Source organism: Astatotilapia calliptera, chromosome 9, assembly GCF_900246225.1.
Source record: "Astatotilapia calliptera chromosome 9, fAstCal1.2, whole genome shotgun sequence".
NCBI lineage: Eukaryota > Metazoa > Chordata > Actinopteri > Cichliformes > Cichlidae > Astatotilapia > Astatotilapia calliptera.
This window is the reverse complement of record NC_039310.1, coordinates 33,723,332-33,750,970: the sequence shown is the minus strand read 5'-3', so window position 1 is coordinate 33,750,970 and position 27,639 is coordinate 33,723,332. Positions and strand designations below refer to the sequence as shown.

Genomic DNA, 27,639 nt, shown 5'->3' with positions numbered 1-27,639 from the left:
CGGTCCGCGCCTTGTGTTTACGTCTTTGTGCAGAATCGGTGTACCTCCTCTCATTTACTGTTTTAGCTGTTTGGTGGTTGTTGGAATGTAGTAATATTTTTATTAAAAATCGATTCAGGATTTTAATGAATCGACATCCAAGCTAGAATCGATTTTAATCGATAATCCAAACCCGCTCCTAGTACCTGTGTAATCATGCTTATGTACATCTGGATAATGACACAAACTAGTGTTTGGTGCTTCACTTTTTAATAAACTAAAAGACAGAAATCAGATTATAGGATGTGTAGTGTTGTTTATTTATATTATGGTGTTTATCATTTGTGATATTTATTACTGTGTGCATACTTTATTAGGAGAGACAAAATTTAAAAAAAAAAACATCTCTTCCTTGCTGGTTCCATCGAAGAAGAAATGCATAAGTAACTATGTAACACGTACGTAATCCAATTCCACAACACAGCGTGATGGGGAATCACCTGTTTTTCTGCCCATTTTATTTCGAATCTGGCGCGAACCGGTGAACCAGTCCCTGAATCAGTCACGTGGTACGGACTGCCCGCGAGGCCTCGAACGTCACTGCATACGTAATCAAAGCGAGCCTCGATACGCGCTTCACAAAAACGCTCCCGAGATTACTCGACACACGATTCGACGCTTCGACACACAGGACACATCACTACTTGTTTTAAGTTGAGGTCTAGGGCCTTTTTTTCCTGTTTGATGCTTTTCTAGGATAGTAGCTCAGCTAAGTTTTGGTTTTGTCTTTTTGGTGGGGTTTTTTTTTTGTTTTTTTTTTTTGGCACAACCTAACTGTCCCTTTTCCCCCCACATTTGTTGTCTGACTCTGGGTTATCTGGTTGTCTGACTCTGGAGCGCTGCCATTAAACCTTTTTTCCATAACACCTGTACTGAGTTTCCGGAGTTGTTGTGTTATCCCCTCCTCCTCTCGAGGAGACGTAACACACACAAACAAACTTTGGACCTTTTGAGAATCAAGAGTCTTTTTTTCTATAGATATCTTGATGCATTCTCAATCATCCAGGAAAGTAAATCTCCAAAAGTTAATTCTGTTCATCTGGACGTAGAGTTTTGTGGGAGAAACGTTTCGTCCAAGGGACTTCTTCAGCTTCAGCTGACTGCAGGTTACTGACTGCGGTTTCCCCAAATCTTATAAACAGCCCATTGTCCCTTCAGTGGGCTGGTTTCATTCATTATGCAAATGTACTGTTTATAAGATTTGGGGAAACCTGCAGTCAGCTGAGACTGAAGAAGTCCCTTGGACGAAACGTTTCTCCCACAAAACTCTACGTCCAGAAAAACAGAATTACAGTTTTTTCTGATTGCTTAAGCACATTTTTTGTAACTATTGGCTAATTTTGCAAAACTCTTCACACAAATAAGAAAACCTGTCACCCAATCATCAAAACATTGTAGTTCTCTTGCAAAAGCAAACACAGCTAGATTAACTCTTCACACCTTCGTAAAAATGGTGTTTCCGTATCAAACAGTACACACAAGCCATCATCTACTAAGCACACAATGCGCCAACTGCACACTGATGGTATGAATACAAAACACATCTGGCTTTTGCTTTCTCTGTGCACAAGGTAGGCTATGTCAGTGTGAGCTCATACTTCTGTCATAGATCCATAAGCATAGAGGGATCCAAACTTCAAGTACTGCTGTTTATTCAAACACATCAAAACAAACACAAGTGTTTATTTCCAAGTATAGGATTATTTGCAATCGCCATAATGACTATATGGGTTACTTGGTCTGCAGTGAACATGCTTCCTCTGCCCCAGCATCTGGTAGCAATTCTGTGAAGTAACAATTCCAGTATTTTTACAGCAATGGTATTGGTGTGTTTCTCATTAGCATATGGCAGTGCTACAACTCTTTGTGCAAAGTGACTGTGCTAACCGATTCTCATTTCAAAATGTCCTCATGATGCCTGCTACAGTGTAGCAGCTCGAGCTAGGCTGGACCCGTTGGCCAGCTTCCCTCAGGGTCACTCCACGGTTGATGACATGGTCCACTATTGTAGCTCTGATGTCATCAGCAATTCTATTTCTTACTCTTCCTACCCGTCCTCTCCCCCCTCCTCGTCTTCCTCTCCCCCCTCCTCGTCCTCCTCTTGTTCCTCCTTGTCCTTGTCGTCCTCTTCATCCTACTTCTTCACCTCCACGTCCTCTTCCTCGGCCTCCTCTACTTCTCACTCTTTCTGCTCCCTCCATTGTACTCCGCACACACAGCTTACCTGTATTATAGTGCTTAGGCTGATTGCAAAGTGAACTAATTATCTAAAACAGTTTTCACATGTGAAAGTGTGCCAGACAGTTGGTAAAGTAGTATAAATAATGGCCGTAAATGTGTATAGTTTTGCTAGGAGTGCGTTGATCATTTGGGAATTGAGTGTAAAGCAGTGAGTTGTGTTTACAGTTCTGCAAAAAGAGTGCTGTGCAGTGGATTGTAGCTACAGGTTTGCAAAGTGTGTGTTACAAAATGGCAAACTGAGTGCAAAGCAGTGTTTGTGCTTTTAGTTTTGCACACTCAGTGAGTGGTTTTGCTATAAGTATCAATAGTTTTAGAAATTGTGCTGTAAGAATCACAGTTAGGGTTTAAGCATTCAGAAAAAACTGTAACTTTTAAGTTAACTGAATTTAAACAAAGGCCTGGATCTGCACCACAGCGACCAACAGAGGGAGCTGTGGTGCCACTCCTGACTTCATAAGTTCTTCTCTTGGCGCCCTATCATCTGCTTTCTCTAATCCTAAAAAGATAAAGTGAAGCTCTTTGAGACCTTCTCTATACTTCTCCATCACTCTCAAAGCAAACATCACATCTGTAGTTCTCTTTCTCAGCATGAAGTTATGCTGCTGCTCATTGATCACCACCTCTCTTCTTATTCCAGCTTCAACAACGTACCATTTCTTCATGATATGGCTCAACAACATTATCCCTCTGTGGTTGCTACAGCTTTGCACATCAACCTTCGTCTTAAAAAACAATTCAAGTACATTTTTCTCCATACCTCAGGTATCCTCTCACTCTCTCCATGATTATTTTAAACCATCTAGTTAAAGAAGAATTGCACGACCCTCTCTCCTACACATTTCCATCAGGTATGTCATCTGGACGACCTTTGCATTCTTCTGTCACTCTCTGTTTATCCTGTTTAACGTAACCTAGTATTCCAGTCTGCCTTCTTCATCTCCCTCCCTATTGTTATTGCTTAAAAATCAATGCATTAAAACATTCTACATTTTATTTATTTTTTACTACTCTTAAAGATTTGAAATGACACAATTGTTTTTTTAATGATGCTTTTAATCTGTCGGCTGTGTTTTCTGTTTCCGCTGGCAGTGAATGCATCATGTGGACGTTTTCGAAGCGTCATCCAATCGCTGCTCGGAGGGGCGTGGCTAAATAAACTTGGAGACCCTTGCCCTTGCTGGCTGTGGCACTGGAGTCTCTCATTGATTCAATAAACCCGTTCAGCCGTCATGTTTCCTCGTTCTGGACACACTGAGACGCTCACACACCTGCTGAAACCTGAGCTGTTCTGCACGAGACCACGCGCTGTCTGTCGCCTCTCCGCTGCCCTTAAATCCATCGATAACCTTTTTTATATAAGTGTTTTAGTTTAGCCCCACGGCTGTGACAGCTGTCATGCGTCAGAGACACCGCTTTGATCTCAAATGTGATGCATAAATATTATTAACTCAACTGTCAAAGTGTGTATTTGCATATTTTGTTTTTTCTCCCGTTGACAAGAGAGAACAAAGAGAAGCTGTCCACATGTCCCTGCCACAGGGCCCTCAGCTCCAAATTTCATTGGCTACACTTTTATATCATTCGACCTATCGCGTAGGACTCACTGAGGAAACCCTAACATCGGGTTCTGTGATTGGCCTAGACGTTTGGCGCCTCTTGAATCCGCCGCAGCCGTAGTGGGCGGTGAGGCGGAGGACCAGTTTGAACAGAGTCGCTGTTGCCTAGGCGGAAACATTGAAATCCAAATAACTTTTTACAAGCAGGCTGACACCAAACTGTCTCTCATAGACGCACAGTTTCTGTGTCCTAACCAGCCTTGGAGCGAAGGAGCCGATGTGAGTTATTTCATTTACCGGCTCTGGGTGCGTGAAGCCGGGTGTTGCGCGAGCTCGGTCGCTCCCTCCTCCTGAGTTAAACTGCTAGCTAGCCATCGAGCTAACGTTACAGCTAGCCGTAACACGGAGCGAGCTAATCTGCAGCACAAAGGACGACTTTGCCCGTGTTTGTCGCATCGATCCGGATCGCTCCCTTGGATGAGGCCAGAGGCTCGGGTGGAGGTGAGAGAAGCTGTCAGTGTCCGTGGCTGTGTTCACGGTGCTTTTGTTGTGGGCTGCTCTTTGTGCTCTTGGGCGCCTCAATCTTTGTTAACTCGCCAACTGTTAGCTAGCTCGCCGGGGTACCGTGCCAATTCTTGTATCCCCGTAAATATTGACTAGCTTATAAAGAAGCCGTCATTTTTTTTAAATGACTCGGAGGACGGTAATCATTCCGATGGATCCACCGTCCACTCGTGTTTTGGGACCTTTGTGAGCATGTTTCAGGGCTAAGAGGAAGCACATTTTGAGGGGAGCCAAACTTGGCACGACATCCGCAAGCTATCGTTAGCTCGAAGCTAGCTCACAGAAAAAGGCTGGTACAGTTTTTTGATGTATAATTTTTAGTACCTCTCATTTAATTTTCTTTCGTTTTTTGTTCAAGCTTTTGAGGGTTTTATTGTGAAACTGGGGCTGGAGGTGGTGGTAAAAGTAAGTGTCACCTTAAGTTAGGCGATTGTCACATTGATTAAAGTAAAAAAGCTTCCCTCTTGTTTGCCTAGAAGCCTTGCGGGGGCGATATTCAACCACTTCCCTCACCATAAAACTCATAACATCGCCTAGACCAAAAAGAATAGAAGTTTGTGCCGCTTACACATGACAGGAAGCTTGAGTTTCACCTGTTAGTCAAAAGTCATCTTGAGAGTCATGTGGCAGGTTTTGGATGGAGCCCTTCATCTTGAAGGTCAAATGTTTGCAGCGATTTATTTAAGTCAGGACTTTGACTAGGCTGCTCCAAAACATGCATTTGGGTTTTTTTGAACCATTCATGATCATCATCATTTATATAGCACTTTAACAACACACCAAAGTGCTGAACAATACAATAATAATAATATAGAAACTTGGCAAGACAATAAAATGAATAAAAGTGTCAGTCACCCACAGAGTTAAAAGCCAGAGATTAAAAATAGGTCTTCGATCTGGACTGAAAAACCATGTGAAGAGGAAGATTGTTCCAAAGCAACAGAGGTGGACTTGCTGGTGTGTTGGATCATTGTTCTGCTGCATAAACTAAGTGTCCTTCTCCTCCAGGATTTTCTGATAGAGCAGAATTTATGGTACCATTAATTATGGCAAGTTGTCCAGGTCCTAAAGCAGCCCCAGACCATCATTAATACTGCCACCTTGTTTGAATATTGATAAGATGTTCTTTTGATGATGTGCTGTTAGTTTGATGACAGATGTAACGGGAATCAAAGTTCTGCTTTTGTCTCATCAGTCCAGAATATTTTCATGAATTCTGAGCTCACCAGAGACAAGTGACGCCTGCAGTTCTTTAGATGTTGTTCTGTTTTGTTTTTTTGGTTTTTTTCCTGTGACAACCTGGGTGAGCTGCCAAGTAATTTGGAATAATTTTGGTGGGCCATGCACTCCTGGGAAAGTTCACTGCTGTTCCAAGTTTTCTCCATTTGTGGGAAATGGCTCTTACTGTTCTCGTGAGTCCCAAAGCATTAGAAATTTGTATTCTTTTCCAGACTGGTAGATGTCAGTGACTTTGTTTTGCTGCTGTGTCTCTAGACTGTAGCGTGATGTGTTGCTTTTGGAGATCTTTATCCTCCTTCACTTTGACAAACAGGTTCTGTTTAAGTGATTTCTTGACTCAGGTTTGGGTGTGGCTAGTGAAAGTGATTGGGACTTTCCAAGAAATGTGATTATTCCCAGTTTGTTCATGACTTACAAGGGGGGCAGTTACCTTTTCTGTTCTGAGGTCAGGTAATATGAAATTTGAAATTATTTTTGTAAAACGCAGAGTTCACATTCTCTGGAACAAGAAGGGAGAGGAAGCATTCGGTTTGTCATCAGTTCAAAGTCTGCTTCCATGATGATGTGGGAGTCCACTCGTGCCTATGAAACTAGAAATATGAACGCTGAGTCCGGTGCTGAAGTGGCCTGCCTGCAGTCCAGACCTTTCTCACCATAATTCATGCTCAACGTTTGGAGGATAATGAACCAAACAACACAACAAAGACCATCCAGACCTGTTGAGCAGCTAGATTCCTTTGACAGGAATGGGAAAACATTCCTCTCCAGAAAGTCCAGCAGCTGCTCTCCTCAATTCTCAGACATTTACAGGCTGATTAGAAAATACTTTTATAGCATTGTTGGTGATTTTTTTTCCCCCTCACATCTGTACAGGAAAACCAAGCACAGTTTACCAATCTCGGTATGTCCATACTAAGGTTGGGCGATATGTCACAATTTTCCAATCGTCAGTCCAACAATCACTGATGGGCGATATATTCGCGCATGTGCACACTTTTTGATGGGCGGGGCAATGTAATCATGCACGAACTGATTTGTGCGTTTACAACACAGAATAAGTCCAAACATGGACAAACTAGTTTCCCAAAAAAACGCTGTCAGCGTTAACACGGCTTGAACGCGGTCATCACAATTACAATCGTTAACGCTCCCAACACATCTGGAGCGCAGAATGAACAAAATTGGGACAAACTGCCGAAATGCGTTGACGGGGACATTTCAGGGATTTTGACTCAGTCTGGGATCCAGATGGGTTAATTGTTAATCGTGTTAGTCATGTTGACGGCGTGTTAGCGCTCACAGCACAAAAAATATAAAGTCACCATTCTGGGATTTCTTTGGCTTTAAACCAGATGAAAGAGGTGAACCTAAGGATGTAACCAAAGCGGTGTGCTGCAGACGTATAGTGTGAGCAAAGTACTCAAGCACGACTAACTTGCATGAGCATGTACGTGTCCACCATCCGGCTGACTATGCTAGGCTATCACCAGCTTCTGCAGCTCCATCAACAAGCATTTGGGCGCACTCTGAGGTGGGGGCATTTGCTCGCAGATGAAAGAGGGTGCGGTTAAAACGGCGCTATTATTTATTCATTTTTTTGCTGTTGACTGCTTCTATTAGCTCCATCATTATTAGCAAACTTACTCATGGGTAAATAAATAAATGGCTCTTGTAAAAACTTGGATCTGGTGCCCACTGAGGCTGAGCCCATCGTCAATAGTCCATATATTCGTCCAATCACCCAACCCTAATCCGTACGGGATTAAATTGACTCAGTGATAGTCTTGCTCCATTTTGTGCGCAAATCCAACCCTTAAATAAGGTTATAATCGCCTGTTTAGATACTGATTATATGCATTACTGAGACGGTGCCTAATAATCTCTCCACGTTTTAAATACTAATAAGACACAGCAGTGAGTTTACTGTGTGAACATCCCAGCACATTTAACTTGTCCAAAGGGGCTTCAGTGTATCTCTCTTTATTTTCTGTGCTGTGAAATGTGTCAGGCCGGTTCAGTCGTCCACATCTCCATGACGGCCGTCTGTCACGTCTAATCTGAAGTGTGAGGTTTGAGTCAGAGACTCACGGTTACTGACTGACTGCCGGGCAGCAGATGGATCGACAGACGACTGCTGTCATTCACACACAGTCATTAAAAGAAAGGATGAGAACGAGGACTTGGCAGAGGAGGTGCGAGGAAGTAATCCACCTGTGCTTGAATCTCTCCGGGGTTGGCACTTGAATGGTAACGTGAGATTGAACAGAAGGCATTTGAATGCTGGCAGCGAGGTTTCAGACGTTTGATTTGCAGCATATCATTTTTACATCAGCTGTTGAAAGAAAAGAAAATCAGAGGTTGGCTCTGATTGTTGGACGTGAGGTGAAGTTTATTATCTTAACAAATGTATGTTTGGTTTGCATGTCTGGGGCACCAGATCCAAGTTTGGGTTGTGCCAAGAGGAACATTTTATTCCTAAATTATTAAATTATATAGATAAAGTGTTTTGGCCCTACAGTCCAGTCAAGAAAAGTGTGAAAATATGAGACCTGAAGGTGTCGTGTTCAGGATCCCTAATCTCTTCCTGTCTGGCTGCAGGTGAATCATGGTGCTGACTGGGAAGCGTTCGGAGAAAGGCCCCGCCTGCTGGAAGAGGAGGGTGAAGTCTGAGTACATGAGGCTTCGGCAGCTGAAACGCTTCAGACGGGCCGACGAGGTCAAGGTTCGTTTACGCACTCACACACAGACACACACAGCAGCGTTCATGCTGCAGTTATTAAGAGAAGTTGGGTCTGTTTGACTATAGTTTTTATTTTTTTTTAAGAGCACTAGCTGAGGTTGTTTTGGAGTAAAGAACAGATTTATTTATTCGCCCAAAGTTTTTAATCATGAAAGTGGAAACAGGAAGTGTCCCACGGTGTTTGGGCCGGTGATTGCTTTGACTGACTAGACCAGCCGGGGCTGTAAACTCTGTGATTGGCTCTCTGAGAGTTGTCCTATAAATGGTGTTAAAATGGAGAAGAGATGGTTATCAGGAGTCTGATGGATGACGGTGCTTTTGTCTCACTACGTAACGTTTTCAGTACTTTAAGTTGTTTTCACAGCAGCAGTTTCTCACAGATTTAGGTCTCGTTAGTGACGTTATGGCTCCTTTAACCTTTTTCCGTCAGAAATTAAAACTAAAGCTGATCCAAATTAAAGTTTACGTAGCTGAAGGTCCATATAAAGGCTTCAGCACGTGCTGTTTATTTGCTAAAATGGTCACCTGGCTCACCTGCACAGGTACGATCTCTGCGGGTGGTAACACTGAGGGAGAGTGAAGCTGGCCCTGTGTTTTGTTCTGTGCACTGATATAAATTTCCTTTAACTGTCACAGAGCATGTTCAACAGCAACCGTCAGAAAATCATGGAGCGAACTGACATTTTGAACCAGGAGTGGAAAACCCGGCGAATCCAGCCCGTTCACATCATGACGTCGGTCAGCTCCTTACGAGGGACTCGAGAGGTGAGGGGTTGATACTGGTATCAAAAATAAAAATACTCTAAAGGCTCAGAGGGCGGTGTCCTGACTGTAACGCACGCTTCCTCTGCAGTGCACCGTGGAGAGCGGCTTCTCCGAGTTCCCTCGACAGGTCATCCCCCTGAAGACTCTGAACGCCGTGGCCTCGGTCCCGGTCATGTACTCCTGGTCGCCGCTACAGCAAAACTTCATGGTGCGTACAAAGCTTTAAAAGCTGCACTTTGTAAACAGCTGAGGCTGGGATTCAGGACAGTATACTACAGTCACAGGTGGCTGAGAAGCTGTGTGTGTGACGTTTCTGGGTTTCCTCCTGCAGGTGGAGGATGAGACGGTGCTCCATAACATTCCCTACATGGGAGACGAGATCCTCGACCAGGACGGGACTTTCATCGAAGAGCTCATCAAGAACTATGACGGCAAAGTCCACGGAGACAGAGGTGAGGGTCAGTGGGCGCAGGAGCAAATGGTCTGAGAGCCAAAGTAGTAATTAATGAAACTTCATCTGATAATCAGTCTGAAGGCAGCAAAAACAGTTACTGAAATGTGACTAATCAGCTGATGGATCAAAGCGCTTTGTTTGTGGATCTTAACCCTGGAGAACCCATGGGGTCAGAGCCGACCCCATGGGTTCTCCAGGGTTAATATAAAGAGCAGAAAAATGGTTTAAAAACGACTGTACGGCAGCAGTTTGTCAGAACAAGAACAAGACAATAATTTCGAGTCGTACATGAACACAGGAGCCTCTAACTTTTCAGCGTTTTTTATTGTGTTTGCATTTTTTAACAGCTCATTTGCAGGATCTAGACCTAGCATGGCAACAGGAAAAACCATTTGAAATGCTGGCGTGTCTCCTCTCTGTTAGCATTAAGCTGCTTCCATAAACATATGGGTCATTTTGTTGAAGCAAAGTGTCTGTCAGGGTGGATGTTTGGCTTCTGGAGCCTCGTTAGCATTAGCCACCTTTTTCCTGAGAGCTCAACCTGCTGGAACCATACGATGGATTTTTCTGGCAATACTTTATTTCTTCAGGTAGTCGGTCATCTGTAGCATGTGTTAGCTGTGGTGTGTTAAACTTTGTGCACAGACGATGGATTTTTTTCCTTCCTTTTCGTATGCACTCATTTCCCTATGAAAATGAGTTGCTACCAAGCATTGGTGCAGAAAATAAATATTTTGTGCATAACATTGTGTGCAGTCACGGTGCCACTGCTCTGAGGAACAAAGTTGTTTTGGAATCAACATTTCACTTTTCATTCAGACTCGAAACAAATGTGCCGGTCAGAGTTTTCTATTAGGAATAAAAACAAAACTGAATTCAGGAAGTCTAGTAATGAACTTTTTCCACAATTACCGTCTGTAATCAGTTTTGGTTGTTTTCCATTACGATTGAGTATCACTTAATGTGACAGATCGTTGCAGCTGAAAGTCCTGTGCTGCTCGGTGCTCGCATGGCTTCTTGTCAAACTCGGGCTCCTGTGTGGGCGTGCTCCAAAGTTTCTGAAAGAGAGATTTCTGAGTATGTGGGACAGAAAAAAACTAGCAGAGATTAAACGTTTTATCAAAACTCTGCACAGCAGTTTGTAATGTGAGAGCTGATGCAGCACAGCTGTTTGCTGTCCTCCCTCAACATCTGAGAGAAACCGCAAAACCAGGAATGTGAACGTGCTCGTGTGGTTGGTCAGTGTGGTGTCTCATCAGGAAAACAGTGCGATGAATATTTGCTTTGTATCGTCGTCTCAGTAGAAAGAGAAACGGCTCCTCTGCTGCTCTGTAAAACTATCTATCCTGTGTGTTGTGTTTTGCAGAGTGTGGCTTCATCAACGACGAGATCTTCGTCGAGTTGGTCAACGCTCTGGCACAGTACAGTGACAACGAGGATGATGAGGAGGAGGAAGAGCAGGACTTTAAAGTGGACAAGATGGACGTGTGTGATGGCAAAGAGCACCCAGAGGAGCCCCGCAAGGATGGGCTTGTTAACAATGAGAGTAAGTCCTGAGATGTTGGAGCTGTACTGCAGTTAGAAACGTGTAATAACCAATGAAGACGTGTTTGTGCTGACCTGCTGTAAGGGGGTAGCATTCACGCTGGTCCAGCTGACAGTTTTGTGTCCTGATGGAAAGCGTGTGTGTGTCGTCTCCAGGCCGAACCAACAATGACACCAGCAAGAAGTTTCCCTCTGACAAGATTTTTGAGGCCATCTCCTCCATGTTCCCCGACAAGGGCTCCCCCGAGGAGCTCAAAGAAAAGTCAGTGGGTTTGTTTGTGTGCGAGTGAGTCGGTGCTGTGACGATAACAGAGGAACTGATTCTAATATGTGTCATGAAAGAAGGTCAAAGAATTTATCCATGAACATAAAAAGCACCTGGTTTCAAGTTGATCTCCTCTCGAGAGATTTCAAGAAGTCCTGTTTTGGCGCTTTGGTCAGATGGGACGAGGCGATGACTTTAAAGGGCGTATTGACAGCAGGTGATCTCACTGGTGTTTGGAACTCAAAGTCCAGTTGGTGCTGAGATTGCTGCATGTTGTGTCACTGGAGACGATGAATCCAGTCATTGCTCAGATGGACTCAGGCGTGATGTTGTCCTGGTGGTTGTTAATTTTGCCAGAACGTCAGATGTGTGCTTCCTACAGCCACGGCTGTCTCATGTGTGAGCTAAAGAGGACACACACACACACACAGATGAGTGCTAATGTTGAGACAAACTGATGATGGCGTGCATCATTAAAGGCGATGCACGTTTTTGTACGAGGAAACCTCAGGACAGGTCTGATTTCAGACTGTTTATGTCTTGGAAGCCTTTCAGGACCACTTTGATTCATTCTGTAAACACACAGACGTCATGAGCAGCTTTTAAAAAGATTTATCAGTAATACTGATGTTGTTCAGGATGATCCAGTATTTAAAATAACTGTTTAGCTGATGGTCTGTTCCATATCTTCTGTTTGTTTACTTGAATGTTGTTTATTTACTGTTCATGCCTCAGCAAACAGACTTTTAATTATAACAACATTAACCTGTTCTTAAGTGTTTAAAATGTTGATTATGATGTAAAATATATACAAAATATAAGAGCAGCAGTTGGTCTTATACGTACTTTAAAATATTTGTACAATACTAAACTCGAGATTTGACTTAATTTCAATTTAATACTTCAAGACTTACCACAGAACCAAATCCACCAGAGCTTATATTTTACATGCTGTGGAGCCATTTTTGGGAGCATTTCAAGTTGCTATACCTCAGTACAACCGTTATAACCAGATTCTAATAATATGATTGCACTAAGTCCATAGCAACTACAAAAATAGCCAAAAAGTGCAATGAACTACAAAAAATTGAAAATCATTTTTACTTTTTTTTTTAAACACATATTTCTTGTTAGAGAAAATTTTGCTATCCAAAAAGGTTGTACAAAATAGTTTCCAACCACAGGAAATGTGTTTTGAGTGTCTTCATAGTTTTATTTTTGAGCTACACCAATTTTTATATACTGCAGGAAAAGGGAAATTTAATATAATAATGCAAATTTGCAAAAAAAAAGCAGCATGTGCATCAAAACAAACTATTTCCAGAACTCTTTGGCCTTCTAATCATCCCAGAAACTACACAGAAAATCACCAGTATAGGCTTATAAGGCTCTGAAGGGGGAAACTGGCATAAGTTGTAAGTACAGTTCCTCCAGTTTCATATGCAAAACCATTATTGTGCTAGCTTACGTGGTTGCAGAGCTACCGCTTTAAAAAGAGTCGCACAAAATGAGCGGCCATAAAGGGTTAAACGCATCACGTTAATTTGGATCAGTTCATAAATATAAAATCATTTTTCAGAAACATTTAAACCTCGTGCATGTGTTAGCTGGAGCATTAGTGCAGACTGGAGTCAGGCTCTTTTGTTTTGACCCACTTGGTACTAAACCAGAATATTTAGTGGCTGAACTTTGACTCACAGCTCCTCTGTTGTTGTGACAGCAAATCTCACAAAGTGTGTGTGTGTGTGTGTGTGTGTGTGTGTGTGTGTGTGTGTGTGTGTGTGTGTGTGTGTGTGTGTGTGTGTGTGTGTGTGTGTGTGTGTGTGTGTGTGTGTGAGTGAGTGTGCACTGTACTGCATTCATCGGTGTCTCTGCAGAGCTGTGGAGTACTTTAATAAACTTAATATCAACATCTGTTTAGGGCTGAACGATTATGGAAAATAATCTAATTGCGATTTTTTGCCCCAATATTGCGATTGCGATGTGATATGCGATTATTTTTTAAGGTCTTTGTCTTCTGTATTATTAAACAAAGACAAGCAATACATCATATAGTATGGCCAATACTATATTACATTAATTTTAAACTGTTCTTTCCTGGAAGACAGACCTCTGTTATGATGACATGAGGTGATGCATGAATTGATGACTGACATTTTTATTTAACTTCTTCAATCACAACAGTATATTTGAACATACACAATAGTTTATTTTTAGCTTACAAACATCTGAGCATAAAGTGCTGACAAGGAACCCTGGTGTAAACATTAAAATGAAAGTCAGTACAATGTGCAGATTGCAGAAATATACATAAACAAAATCAGTGGCTTTACCACACTCAGTTTTTCGACATCTGTGAACTACTAGACAGTCATTCAATTAAAAAATAATATTAAATAAATAAAACTAATAAATAAAAAATACACACATCTTACTGATCTCTGCAGTCAGTAACATTACACATAAAGTGCAAACATAATAGCAATTGTATAAACACACACACAAACACGCCTTTAAAATTTAAAGGCGTGAAATTGGACGGTCTAGTTCTGATTAGCGTCACCGCTGTCTCGGTGGAGTTTAATAAACTCGGCCGTCTGCTTCTTGCTATCTAAAATATAACCAGACACTGGCGTAAATTCTCGACTGTCTCATACTTCTGTTTAATAAGTTTTCTGTTTGACGTTTAGTCAGCTGTGTGAAAACCAAGGAGGAACCCACCCGGGGGATTAATAAAGTTTTATTTTATCTAATCTAATAACTTTAATCTCAGCCAAACCGATTTACTCACGAACAAACAAAACACTGAAAAAAGCCCAACAATAACATTTTTAGGTTGTCTAAGTGACTTATATATTACGTTTAACCCGAGCAGCGAAACTCCGCGGTGATCTGAAAATGATGTGCCGGGAGTTGTGCCGTTCTCGGCCGCATCAGTAACCCTCGAGCTCCCGGCTAGCTGTCGAGCTGGTGGGTAGCAGACGCCTCTGAAAACGTCGAAGCACTTTTGCAAATATGGGATATCTTGATAAACCGAGCAGATATTTGATGTTTACACAACTACTTTCTCGCCTGAAAATATGTTAAAAGTTTATTTTGTGACCCAGAAAGATTAGTATGAGTAATTTTAAAACTTAGTAGCGGCCGCCATTGCTGGAAACTGGAGTTTGGCTGGGCCGCGCTATGAATTCTGGGATATGGTAGTAATTTGGACAGCCTTCGGCGCGTCGCTGTGACGTAATCGGTCTACAAATGCGGCCTCAGGAGGATGCAGCCCATGAATTTGGACATGTCCAGAGTATAATCGCAGCCTTTGCGGTTAGAAAATTGCACTTGATCATGTCGCGATATTATCGCAAATGCGATATATCGTTCAGCCCTACATCTGTTCATGTTAAATGTTATAGGAGGCGAGGGGGGCGGGTTTAAATCTGCTGTTTTGGTTTATGGATTTATATCTTTAACCTGACAGACTTTAGTTCTTGTGGGTGTGACTCTTAAATCCATTGTTACACAACACCAGGTGTTTCCTGTTTACGTTCAGGTCTGTGTTGTGAGACAGTGTTACAGCACAGAGCAGCTTTACAGTAACAAACTGATGGGATGTTTTAACCTGATAACTCAGTGATGCGTGTTTGTCTCACTGCGTTCATCTGACTTAAGTAAATTTGATCTCTCTCGTGTGCGTGTTTGTATTCGCAGGTACAAGGAGCTGACTGAGCAGCAGCTGCCCGGCGCCCTGCCGCCTGAATGCACGCCGAACATCGACGGTCCGAACGCTCGCTCCGTGCAGCGCGAGCAGAGCCTGCACTCCTTCCACACTCTGTTCTGCAGACGCTGCTTCAAATACGACTGCTTCCTCCACCGTTAGTGCACAATAAATACACTTCACAGCAGTTCCTGGTTATACAGGCTGGACTGCTACCTCAGAGATCTGTGTAACTGTCACTGTGTGATGTGGTCACATCAGCCTGCAGAGTGACGTTATCACATCTGCAGCTCACCTTCATCAGTACTAATCAAACTTTCTCTGATATGTTCCCACCTGAAAACCAAGAAGTTCACTCTGTTCCCCAAAAGTTATCAAACCTTATCTTTGGAGTTTTAATGAAATAAGAACTCTAACCTCACATTAACTCATAGTCCAGCCAGTTTTAAGAATCTTGGGTATAAAAATGGCCTCAAAGCTTTCCATTAAAAACCTGACAGTCATAAAATAACTTGTGGTAATGATTCCTTTAGTTTGATCGTGTCAGTAAAGTAAAGAATAAAACATCACATCCTAAAAAGACTCTGCTCGACTCTGTGCTGATGGTGTTATAAACGCTGCTCGACACGTCATGTGATCGACGCTGAAACGCCAGCAGCTTTTTTTGATATTGGCACCAACCTGAGTTTGTTTTTGTTGGCAGTGTTTGCATCATATAAAATCTTTAAAGGTCGGAGTCTTTGCTTGTTTGACAGATGAGGCTGTTGAATTCCTAGAAGCACTCATCTCTCTCTCTCGTGTCTCTTAGCTTTCCATGCAACTCCCAACACGTACAAGCGCAAGAACTTGGAGAACCTGGTGGACAAAAACCCGTGTGGCATCGACTGCTACATGGACCTGGTGCAGGCGAGTCGCTGCTTTTCTTTTAAACTGAAACAGAAAAGTTATAAAATATATTAACACTCTTCCTGTTGCTTCCTCAGGATGGCATGATGAGGGAGTACGCCACAGGCGTGGGAACCGAGCGGGCAAAGACGCCCTCCAAGCGTAACGGGGGCCGGCGCCGCGGTCGGCTGCCCAACAGCAACAGTAACAGCCGGCCCAGCACCCCCACGGTGTCCTCTGAAACCAAAGACACGGACAGCGACCGCGAGGGCAGCAAAGAGGACGAGCGAGACAACGACAAAGACGACGAGGACAAGAAGGACGAGACCACCAGCAGCTCAGGTGCAGACGGGCGGTTATTACAGACGGTAGAAGTTCAATGTTAACAGGGTTACAGACGTCCGTCTGCAGAGAAGACGCAGAGTCTCTGTTTGTCCATCAAACCTAACAGAAACGTTTCTGCCTGTGAAGCGCAGGCTTCAGAGCAGCGATGACCTCAGAGAGTCAATGAATCTGCCGACGCAGCAACAGTTCTGTTTATTTTCATGAAGCTATTAAAAAGCTGACATCACATCTCCTCCCTCGCTGTTCTAATTACAGCTCTGATGGGACATTAAGACTTCTGTTATGTCCCTTATTGTCTTTAATAGATCTTTGAAGGAATTGGCAGCAGAATTTAACGCTGGAGCACACAGAGACAGCCAGAGAACCTCAAACTTGATCTCTCAGGAATTCTTTTTCCTGGGAAGTTAAAGTTATTTCCTCTGAGGAGGGCGATTCCCAAACAGCAGGCACATTCATTTGATGCTAATTTAGGACTTTGGATAAATAAAAACCACCAGCTGGAGTGATGTCTGTTTCTGAGCCCCTTTTAAACAAAGACTGTAACATTGCTGCTTCATCAAGACTTTAAAACTGTGATTAGTCCAGACTGTAGAAGAGATCCTGCTGCTCCTGTGAGGCTCTTTGAGTCGAGCATCTCTTCATCCGTGCAGTAACCTGCACCGTGCCTGCGGTTCACCGAGGAGAGGCTGAACGCTGGAGCGATGCTCTTGGTACCAGCTGGGTCTTCCCCTCGGCATGCAGCCCCCTTGTTGTGGGAGGTTTGTTTGACAGCACAGATCACAGATGATTGTTTGCACTTCAAAGCTGCTGCAGATAAAGTCACAAACACGCGATGTAAACAGCAGACGTGACGACAATAACGGCCTGGAGTTCATACAACGTTATGACACTCTCACTCTTTTCCTTCCTTCCTGTCGTTACTGCACAAACTAGTTTGCAAGCAAAGCAACAGGCAGCAGCAGTGAGTCTTCATACAGTGCAGGCACACGTGGTCATGTGACGCTTGTACTTCAATCATATTGGTGCACGGAGACATTTGAAGTTATTTAAATTTAGGCTCAAAGAGATCGATTTGACCAGGAGTCACTGTGACATCAAATCAAATCACTTTTATTGTCACATCACATGTGCAGGCACACTGGCACAGCACATGCGAGTGAAATTCTTGTGTGCGAGCCCCACAAGCAACAGAGATGTGCAAACACAACAACACAAACGAGCAAAATACAAGAATGGCCAACCTGAAACTAATAAATATATGTACAATATATAATAGTGTATGCATTTCTGGATGTGTATACTAAATATTTTCCTGTGTGTGTGTGTGTGTACACATTTTTACAAATTAAATAGTAAAAAAAAAATAATAATAAAATATACAGAGTTGAATATGTGCAAAACAGTGGCATTACTGTACAGTATGGAGTGCATAATGTTAAAGTTCCAGTAGTGAAGCTGAGGTGTCTATGACGTGTTCAGCAGTCTGATGGCCTGGTGGAAGAAGCTGTCTCTCAGTCTGCTGGTACGGGACCGGATGCTGCAGAACCTCCTTCCTGATGGAAGCAGTCTGAACAGTTTATGGCTGGGGTGACTGGAGTCCTTGATGATCCTCCCCGCTTTCCTCAGGCAGCGCTTCCTGTAGATGTCTTGGAGGGAGGGAAGCTCACCTCCAATTATCCGTTCAGAGCACCGCACTACTCGCTGGAGAGCTTTGCAGTTGTAGGCGGTGCTGTTGCCATACCAGGTGGTGATGCATCCAGTGAGGATGCTCTCAATGGCACAGTGATAGAAGGTCCTGAGGATGCGGGGGCTCATGCCGAATCTTTTCAGTCTCCTGAGAAAGAAGAGGCGCTGCTGCGCCTTCTTCACTGTTTTGTTTGTGTGTACTGACCACGTAAGATCCTCAGCCAGATGTACTCCAAGGAACCGGAAGCTGCTCACTCTCTCCACAGCAGCGCCGTTGATGGTGATGGGGGTGTGTACTTCTCTGCACCTCCGGAAGTCCACTATCAACTCCTTTGTCTTTGCGACGTTGAGGGTGAGATGGTCGTCTTGACACCAGTGGGTCAGGGCGCTGACCTCCTCCCTGTAAGCCGTCTCATCACCGTTGGTGATAAGACCCACCACTGTAGTGTCGTCCGCAAACTTCACAATGATGTTGGAGCTGTTAGTGGCTGTGCAGTCGTAGGTGTAGAGTGAGTACAGGAGAGGGCTCAGTACACACCCCTGTGGAGCACCAGTGTTCAGTGTGATGGGGGATGAGGTGATGCTGCCCAGTCTGACCACCTGGCGTCTGTCAGACAGGAAGCTAAGGATCCAGCTGCAGAGGGAGCTGCTCAGTCCTAGATCCTGCAGTTTCCTGTCCAGCTTCGAGGGAACGATGGTATTGAATGCTGAGCTGTAATCTACAAACAGCATCCTCACATACGTGTCTCTCTTCTCCAGGTGTGACAGGGCAGTGTGTAGTGTCAGGGCTATGGCATCATCAGTGGACCTGTTGTGGCGGTATGCGAACTGTAGAGGGTCCAGTGAGTCGGGTAGTGCAGAGCAGATGAAGTCTTTGACCAGCTTCTCGAAGCATTTGCTTACGATGGGGGTCAGGGCTACAGGTCGCCAGTCGTTCAATGAGGAGATGGTGGAGGATTTGGGTACAGGGACGATGGTGGCCATTTTGAAGCAGGCTGGGACTACAGACAGAGAGAGGGAAAGGTTGAAGATGTGCGTGAACACTCCAGCCAGCTGAGCCGCGCGTGACCTGAGGACGCGGCCGGGAATCCCGTCCGGACCAGTAGCTTTGCGTGCGTTCACCTTCCTGAAGCACCTCCGCACATCCTCCTCAGACACGCTGTGTGCGCACTGACGTCATCCATGGTGCGCACACTGTCCGGTCTCATGGTGTTCGCTGTGTCGAATCTAGCGTAGAATACGTTTAGATCCTCACACAGAGAGGCCGTGGTCTGCGGTGTGCTGGTTTCCCTCTAAAGTCTGTGATCGTGTTTAGTCCCTGCCACATACTCCGCGGGTTGTCAAACTGTTGCTCCACCCTGTCCCTGTACTCACGTTTGGCTGCTTTGATCGTCTTCCGGAGTTGGTAATGTGCGTGTTTGTAGTCCGATGTGTTCGCGGAGGCAAAGGCGGTGTTCCGTGCCGCGCGAACATCTCCGTTAATCCAGGGTTTTTGATTTGGGAAGGATTTGACTGTTCTGGATGGGACGACATCTTCCACCCATTTCCTGATAAATCCACAGACTGAGTCTGTGTATTCATCAGTATTCATCAGTGTTTGTAATAAGAAGCCTTTTTGTTTCATTCATGGTTTTATCTAAAGATTCTTTCTCTTGGCAGTCGAACTTTAGGTTGCACTGCTCGGCTGTTTATCTTAGATCCCTCGGAGATGTTTGTCCTTCTGAGGAAATTTAAGCGAGCTCAGTTTCAGCCATGAGACCATCGCGCTCCTTGTTTTATGACACAAACCTTTACCACTGCTGTCTGTTAGACCCTTCCCTGAAAGTAGGACCCTCGTTTATGACCTGTCAAGATCCTCACAAATGCAGGTTTATTTCCTGCGGCGTTGGAAATGTCCTCAGTGTTGATTTGATGTGTGCAGAGGGAAACTCGCGCTGTCAGACTCCCGTGAAGATGAAGCTGTCCGGTGAGGCCGAAGCGGTGGAGTGGAGCGGCGCTGAGGCGTCTCTCTTCAGAGTCCTCATCGGGACGTACTACGACAACTACTGCGCCATCGCGCGGCTCATAGGCACCAAGACCTGCAGACAGGTGAGCTGCCGGTTCATCGCACTCACCGCCGTCTGTTTCAGCTCGTCTTAACTGACCCTGGCTTCACGATCACACTCGGTCTAACACGCTGTCTGTACTGGGTCCTGCAGGTTTACGAGTTCAGGGTCAAGGAGTCGGCCATCATTGCTCGCGCTCCCGCTGAAGACGAGGACACGCCGCCGAGGAAGAAGAAGAGGAAGCACAGACTGTGGGCTACTCACTGCCGCAAGATCCAGCTGAAGAAAGGTCAGAGGTCACAGCAGCACAAAAGTTTACAATAGTTTATATCTGCTGACACGTCTGTGAGATCAAGTCAAACTGGAAGTACTTTAATCCTGCTTTCTTTATAATGGTCAGCAGGGGGCGCCGTGTTACCTGTGCAGAAGCACAAACATTTTCCTCGTCTTTACTTTTTGTCATGTTTGCTCCCTTTAAAAGGAGAAATTATTCATTCATATTTGTTTTTGTTTTACGGTGTTCACACATAAAGAGTTTGTTGGTGGAAGGTTGGACAGTAAGGTTTAAACCAAAGGAAGATGGACGACTGGAAGCAAAGCTCGGGCGTTGATGCTGTTCAGAGAAATCACAAGCACCCAACTCGCTCTGTTCTTAAACGCCACATCTGACCTCTTACAGATGGCTCATCCAATCACGTGTATAACTACCAGCCATGTGACCACCCCCGTCAGCCCTGCGACTCCTCGTGTCCCTGCGTCACCGCGCAAAACTTCTGTGAGAAGTTCTGCCAGTGCAGCTCGGAGTGTAAGAACTTTTATTTTGAAAAACGAAGTAACCAATCTTCTTTGAGTGTGTTTTCACTGGTTTGCTTTTCCCGTGTTTGCAGGTCAGAACCGCTTCCCGGGCTGCCGCTGCAAAGCTCAGTGTAACACCAAGCAGTGCCCCTGCTACCTGGCAGTGAGGGAGTGCGACCCCGACCTCTGCCTGACCTGCGGCGCCGCCGACCACTGGGACAGCAAGAACGTGTCCTGCAAGAACTGCTCCATCCAGAGAGGCGCCAAGAAGGTAACACGTGCAGCCTTTAATCATCGTTCACTAAAAACAAAACATTTTATTGTGAAATCAAACGTTCTAAAAGCGCCGCCTGATCTGTTCCCGTCCCTCAGCACCTCCTGCTCGCTCCGTCAGATGTGGCCGGCTGGGGCATCTTCATCAAAGAGCCGGTGCAGAAAAACGAGTTCATTTCGGAGTACTGTGGAGAGGTACGGCTGATTGATGGTGGTCGTTTAACCTGCTTTTTTAGACCTGGTTAGAAGTTGAAGAATCTTTGATCTGATGCTGCGATTCTCACTGTGGCCTCTGGTGGGCTGTGACGGTACTGCAAGAGGGCTGCCAGAGGCCATTTACATCATTGCTAAAGGAAGGTTTGGTGTCTGCAGAGGAAAACTGTATCCTGTTTTGTCTTATTGTTTTACATTGTAATGTGTTTTTGGGTGACTTCATTTACTAAAGTCAAGCTCCCCGCTGTGTGGAGCCATGTCCCAAAGGGCCGTGCACGTGCTGGAGTCACAGCTGAATAAATGTGCTCACAGCTGCGCGTTAAACGTCCAACACGTTCTGTTGCAGATCATCTCTCAGGACGAAGCCGACCGCAGAGGCAAAGTCTACGACAAATACATGTGCAGCTTCCTGTTCAACCTGAACAACGGTAAAGCACAGCACGGATAAATATATCTGTTACATCTGAGGTCTTTCTTCTTTATTTTACTGCATTCAGCTCAAACGCGTCTGATCTGCTGAATAAATGAATTCTTCCACTCTTGTTTTTGAGGATAAAGTCAGAAATGCTCTCTTCCTTCCAGACTTTGTTGTTGATGCCACGAGGAAAGGCAACAAGATCCGCTTCGCCAACCACTCGGTGAACCCGAACTGCTATGCAAAAGGTACAAAGACCATGTCGCGGGAGCTTCCTGCTGCTTCCTGCCTCTCTGTGGTAACTCTGCTTCTCCTCTCTGCAGTGATGATGGTGAACGGCGATCACAGGATCGGGATCTTTGCCAAGAGAGCCATCCAGACCGGAGAGGAGCTCTTCTTCGACTACAGGTCAGTGAAGAAAAAGTCAAATCGCTGACTGAGAGAGTCCTGAGGTTTTATCTGAGTGACGATGGAGACGAGGCTGTGATCGTGTGATCATCGCTTTTTTTTTGGTTAACTCTGCATGAAAGTAGTTTTGCTGTGTTTGTGGTAAAACAGGTCAGGGTCACATGGAGGTCTCAGCTGCAGAACAGCTCGGTTAATGTTTCAAAGTGCTTTGAACACGCCTTCATCTACATACATCACCTGCAGTCAGTGTCTCACACTCAGAGCTCTTCGTGTTGTACTTTAAATGTCTTTGTATTGGAGGATTTCTTTAGTTTTGACTCTCATACAGACGCAGCTTTTGGTCTGTGTGCAAAGGTTCCCTGTGATCCAGGTCAGGCCAGTCTAACTGTTTAAGGGTCACGTGATGACTCTGGATCTCCTCCAAGAGGTCAGGATGTTGAATAACCAGGAGTGCCGTCAGCTTTTGATGGCACTCGTTCAAAAGCAGTCAGATGAGAAGTTTAGCTGCTTCAACTCGAGTCCTAAAAGTTTTCTTGGTCTGGCTTTTTTGAAACCGTGTGTGCATATCAAGATTATTATTTAAAAAAGGTCAGTTTTTCTGCTTTTGTGTCTTATTAGCATCAGAAAACATTTCAAAGGTTTGTTTCCTGTTCCTCAGGTACAGCCAGGCCGACGCTCTGAAGTACGTCGGGATCGAGCGTGAGATGGAGATCGCCTGACCGGGACTTCCTGTGTTTTTCAGTGACACAAAGGCCTTACACACACACACACACAAACAAACAAACCACACCCTCACTTTCAGGAGACTCAGACGATTCGTCACAACGCCACAAAGCTTCAGGAAAAACAAACCGGGGATATTTGAAGCTGATATTTGTTGTTGTCTGAGTTTTTGAGAAACTTGTCATGTTTTTTTATCCTTTGATTTGTCGACAAATCTTCCTCTTTGGATTCATAAATCTTCCCTCTGCTGAAAGCGCACCGACAAAAAATATATAAATATCTGTTATCTGTCTCATCTTTGAGTAAAAATGTTCTGGAGAAAAAAAGCCCGACTGTTTTTAAAAGTTCTCAGTTCAAGCTTCAGGGACCAAAATCCTCCACCAGCCACTTTCACACCGCCGACCAGACTGTTTGTACTCCTCGTGTGTGTCTGTGTGTGTGCGTGTCTGTGTGTGCGTGTCTGTGTGTGCGTGTCTGTGTGTCGTGTGAACCTGTCACTCCTCAGAGCGCCGCTTCACTGTCTGTCTGTAAATCTGGAGGTCGTTCACGAAGCAGCGTCACACTGAAACCAGCTGACCGCTAAAAACAAAGTCGATGAACAACAGGAATATTTTAAGAATAAAAGAAGCTGTACGTTAAAGATGGACACGGCTGTAGTGCAGTGGGCTGCTGGCTCTGTGAAGGCGTTTTGGTCACCGTTTAATTTTTTTTGCTTTGTTTTTGAGCCAGAAGTGACAAAATCTGGATGAGAGGATTAACTCTTCAGTTACGAGGTTAAGGGTCGGTTGTCAGGCGGCAGGTGCACAGGTGCACCCACAGACAGGTAACTGCTGGCTAACGGTTAGTGACTGCTAACAGCACAGACGGAGCCCAGAGGCCGAGCTCGGAGGCTCAGATTAGCAGTTAGCGTCCATTCTGTAAATAGTACAGAAAGTTTAACACAGGTGAGTGTGGAGTGGGGCGTGTAGCTCATTCTCACTGGTTTCACTGGGCTGATGTTGGGAAATGCTCAGATCAGACATCACCCTCCAGGACTGACATCAGTGTGATCTCCACTCGAGGCTCCTAAAGTGAGTTGGTCCTTTTGTTTAACTCGCCTGTTTGGATTTTCTTTAGGGTTAGAATTTGGGGGTGTGGCTTATTTAACAGGTGAGCCTGTAATTGAAGTTTGTGACCTGAACCTCTGGATCATGTTTGTGCAGTTTGGAGCTTTTTTAATGCAGTTAAAACATCTTTGTGGCTCAACTGAAGATATTAGTGCTGCTGGCATTAATTAGCAGGTATCTGTCGGAGACGCAGGTTTGCTTGAGTCGGAGCTGCTGGACACGCCCACTGAACAGCAGGTGTAGCACCTCTGACATGCTCTCGAATCCTCAGCCTCTCCCTCTGAGCACTGATGTATTTTCAACACGATGATTAAAACCTGACGCCATCGTTCACTCGTGTCCTTAACCGCCACACTGCAGCGACTTCTGAGCATGAGTAGAAGCGGCTTTGTGGTGCTGCGGTGGCGTGCGAAGCAACCACTGTGGAGGGCGCACTGACTGTGTCCCAGCCGGGCTCTCCATCAGCGGCCGATCTGGTGCTAACGTTCATTTTTTCCAAAGGAACAAAACTAACGAGCCGAAACAAACGCGATCACCGGCGCGTCGTCACGCTGCAGACCGAGGGACTCGAACTCGTTTAAAGTCCAGATTGTTCCACTTTGTCCAGGTTCAGACGTTTATGTGCATGTTTACTAAACCAGTCGGTGATAAAAGTGACGGGACGCCGTCTCCGTGTGTCCACAGTAAGACGAACGTCTACGCGCTGCCTTCAGAGACGACTGTACAGAAAAACAAAGACGGGCAGTTCTGATGTTTAATGTTTGATCTGTAGAGAAAAACAGTTTCTTTGTAGTTCAGTGGTTTGTGTGTTAGTTACTTTAGTGTAAGTAATCCAAGGCCGTGGGTGAGATCTTCATCAGAGGCTGATGAACTGATGAAGATTCAGGTGAAACTGATAGTTTAGGCTCTCGTGATGTGATCCATCCTAAAGATGTCCTGCAGCGTGTCGTAGAGTCGCTCTTGTGGTTGTTCTTGTGCTGAATTTGCTCCAAACGAATCCCAGGCCTCGTTCTCGATCAGTCTCCGATTCCTCTGGCCGTGTGACTCGCACACACCGCGACGTGAAAAGCGAGGTCCGGCGTCCGCCTCCAGCTGGACGTGACTCTGCTTTGTGACGCCGCCTCTGCTTCAGGTGCTTACGTGAAAACTAAGCCGGCCCGCTTTCCTTCAGCCAGGCACTTGACCGCAGCCGCCGGGCGAGCCTTTCAAATCTGGGCGGAGCCTCAGTTTCATGTCCGAGTGCTTTTTGACTCGGGTCGGGTTTTCCCAGCATCCTCAGCAGCGCGCTGAGGTTCCTCTGTTAATCAGGAAACAAGTCTTTTTTTGTATTTGACTTACGCACATTTAATCAAAGTTTTCCCAGCATCCTCTCTGCCTCCTTTGAGGCGTTTTCTATCTCGTGTATACCACCTTTAACTTAAGGATGTAATCACAGCACTAACGAGCCGTCAGTGTTTCGAGCTGAAGCTGAGCTCAGCCACAGTCTGAGGTCTCTGCTTTAATTCATCTCAGTTGGATTTTGACTGTTTGAATTTGAACAGCTTAAAAAAATCGTCAGATAATTCAGTGACTTGAGTTTTACTTTGAAAAACTCTCCTTCCTCTGCACTCTCCCTGATCCTTCCTCCTCCTCTTCCTCCACAATGTGAATCTTCTCTTGTGGGAATTCTGGTGCTCGGAAAGACCCCAAAGTCTGACCAACTCGTAGCAATACCAGCCTCCCCCCTCCTCCACCTCCCTTTTCTTCACCTGTAATTTATTACAAACGTCACAGAGAGCGGAGTGTCGTCTGTAGTCGTCGGGAGACTTCAGGCCCTCTGAAACCTGGTGCTTCACTCGCAGGTTCCCACGTCGATCTGTGCGGGAACCTTTCGTGTTTTTTACTTTTACTGCTGATGCAGATGTTTGTAGCAGCTGCTTTCTAATCAATGAACAGATGTGTAAACGCTGCTGTGACTGGAGGGCTGAGGAGCGTCTCTGAACACGGAGGAGATTGGGGAGCGGTGCTCCTCGGCTCTCCCCGAACTGAAAGCTGCGGGTGTATTTTCTTTTCTTCTTCCTGTCAACAGGACCACGTCTCTCCTCTGATCACACAGGTGCTGATTTTGTAATGTTTACAGGGGTTTTTGTTGTTCAAAGTGTTGCAGATTAAAATATTATAAACTGTTCCCAGTGTCTGTTTTCTTTCTTCATGTAGTCAGAATAACCTATGATCATACTCTTTAGTGGAAAGAAACACAAGTGTACATTAAACCTATAACACCACTGATGAGCAGCCTGAGAGTAGAAACACGGCACACTCTCAGATCTATGAGACTCGCTTTTATTGCTGGTGCAAATATTGAAATAATCCCAAAATAAAGATACAAAAACTTTCCTAGAACTCGTCTTTATTTAAATATCCCTGTGATTGGACAGATGCTGTTCCTGTGAACGTGTTGGCTGTCAGGTGAATGAACCCTGGGTCAGCTTATGGGTCTGATAAGACGGAAGGAAACGATGCTGGAGCCAACATGTAGTTCCAGCTTCTGATTGGTCTGTTTCAGGGTTTTAAACATGTGACTTCCTGTTGGAGTCATTGCACTCACTCACGTAGCCAGGCTCCTAATGAGGTACATTATGACTCAAATCCACTCAGTGACATTTCACACCCTTAATGCAGGGGTGGGGAACTCCAGGGCCGGTGTCCTGCAGGTTTTAGATAAAAGTGATTTAAATGATCTCAACATGTCTTGAAGTTGTCCAGAGGCCTGGTAATGAACATGTGATTCAGGTGTGTTGACCCAGGGTGAGATCTAAAACCTGCAGGACACCCACCCTTGAGTTCCCCACCCCTGTGTTAATGGGTAACTTGGGCTCCATTTGTTAAATATAAACCTAATTATCTGTTGACATCCCTGATAAACTGATTGTTAGCATTTAATAAATTCAAAGATCTGCAGGAACTCTGTGGAATAAAGTTTGTCAGGTTCCTTAAATGAGATGTGGAAACTCCAGTGAGGACATTTCAGTTTCAGATTTGCGTCTTTTTGTAGTGAATCTCACCTCTAATCTGCATGAAGCAGAGGAACTTGTTTCCTACTTAGTCACCACCACCCAAAGTGAAAGTCTGCTTCAGATCCGAGGTCTCAGGTTTCCCCTCACATCTTCCAGGCTGCCCAGTGTTCGAGACATCAGCCTCATTTTTGATAAACACTTTGTGGTGCTCAAAGAAATCGAGAGCCTCTAATCCCATTAAAATATCCAAAAACACTCATGTGCTTTTTTCATGCAGGGACTATTTTCTTTCTGTTGTCTACATCCGCTCAGTGTGAGCCCTTCATCACAGGTAAAACTTTTAAGAGCTGCAGTTCCTCCAACGGCCGCTTGGAGGCTCCATAAGTCTCCACCTTTATATGATCTTTATTTAATAACTCACCTGTTTGAAGCTTCGAGTTTGGTGGGTGACTCCAGGAAGTGTGCTGCAACTTCAGTGACGTGCAAATATTTTATTAACCTGTGTCTATGTGTTGTGCTCAGCTTGTGGACGCTCCGTTCATCAGGATTCAAACCTCTCCAAATATGGTCATTTTATACCGTCACTCGTGTAATACCGCTTTGAACCACAGGGTGGAGCAGCGAGTCAGTGC

At 44.9% G+C, this 27,639-nt stretch overlaps 1 protein-coding gene across 2 annotated transcripts; it reads left to right on the top strand.

Moving 5' to 3' along the window:
• Window positions 1-3,460: 3,460 nt before the first annotated feature.
• Window positions 3,461-26,178, top strand: ezh2 (enhancer of zeste 2 polycomb repressive complex 2 subunit). Of its 2 annotated transcripts, none has more exons than XM_026180632.1 (19): window positions 3,461-4,337; window positions 8,238-8,361; window positions 9,016-9,144; window positions 9,233-9,352; window positions 9,476-9,596; window positions 10,965-11,144; window positions 11,300-11,405; window positions 15,111-15,274; window positions 15,926-16,023; window positions 16,101-16,344; window positions 19,955-20,121; window positions 20,232-20,367; window positions 20,758-20,883; window positions 20,966-21,144; window positions 21,246-21,341; window positions 21,706-21,787; window positions 21,942-22,022; window positions 22,098-22,182; window positions 22,841-26,178. In XM_026180632.1, the coding sequence occupies exons 2-19, from the start codon at window positions 8,245-8,247 to the stop codon at window positions 22,899-22,901; spliced, it is 2,292 nt and encodes a 763-aa protein (XP_026036417.1). In that variant the 5' UTR covers window positions 3,461-4,337; window positions 8,238-8,244; the 3' UTR covers window positions 22,902-26,178. The 2 variants fall into 2 exon arrangements, with proteins under 2 accessions (XP_026036417.1, XP_026036418.1); XM_026180633.1 differs by lacking the exon at window positions 3,461-4,337 and adding an exon at window positions 6,521-6,540.
• Window positions 26,179-27,639: the final 1,461 nt, after the last annotated feature.

Coding starts and splice junctions, on each gene's coding strand:
- ezh2 (XM_026180632.1), top strand. CDS start 8,245: ATGGTGCTGACTGGGAAGCGTTCGGAGAAAGGCCCCGCCTGCTGGAAG. Junction 9,597..10,964: donor CAAAGTCCACGGAGACAGAG/GTGAGGGTCAGT, acceptor TGTGTTTTGCAG/AGTGTGGCTTCATCAACGAC. Junction 21,342..21,705: donor TTTCGGAGTACTGTGGAGAG/GTACGGCTGATT, acceptor GTTCTGTTGCAG/ATCATCTCTCAGGACGAAGC.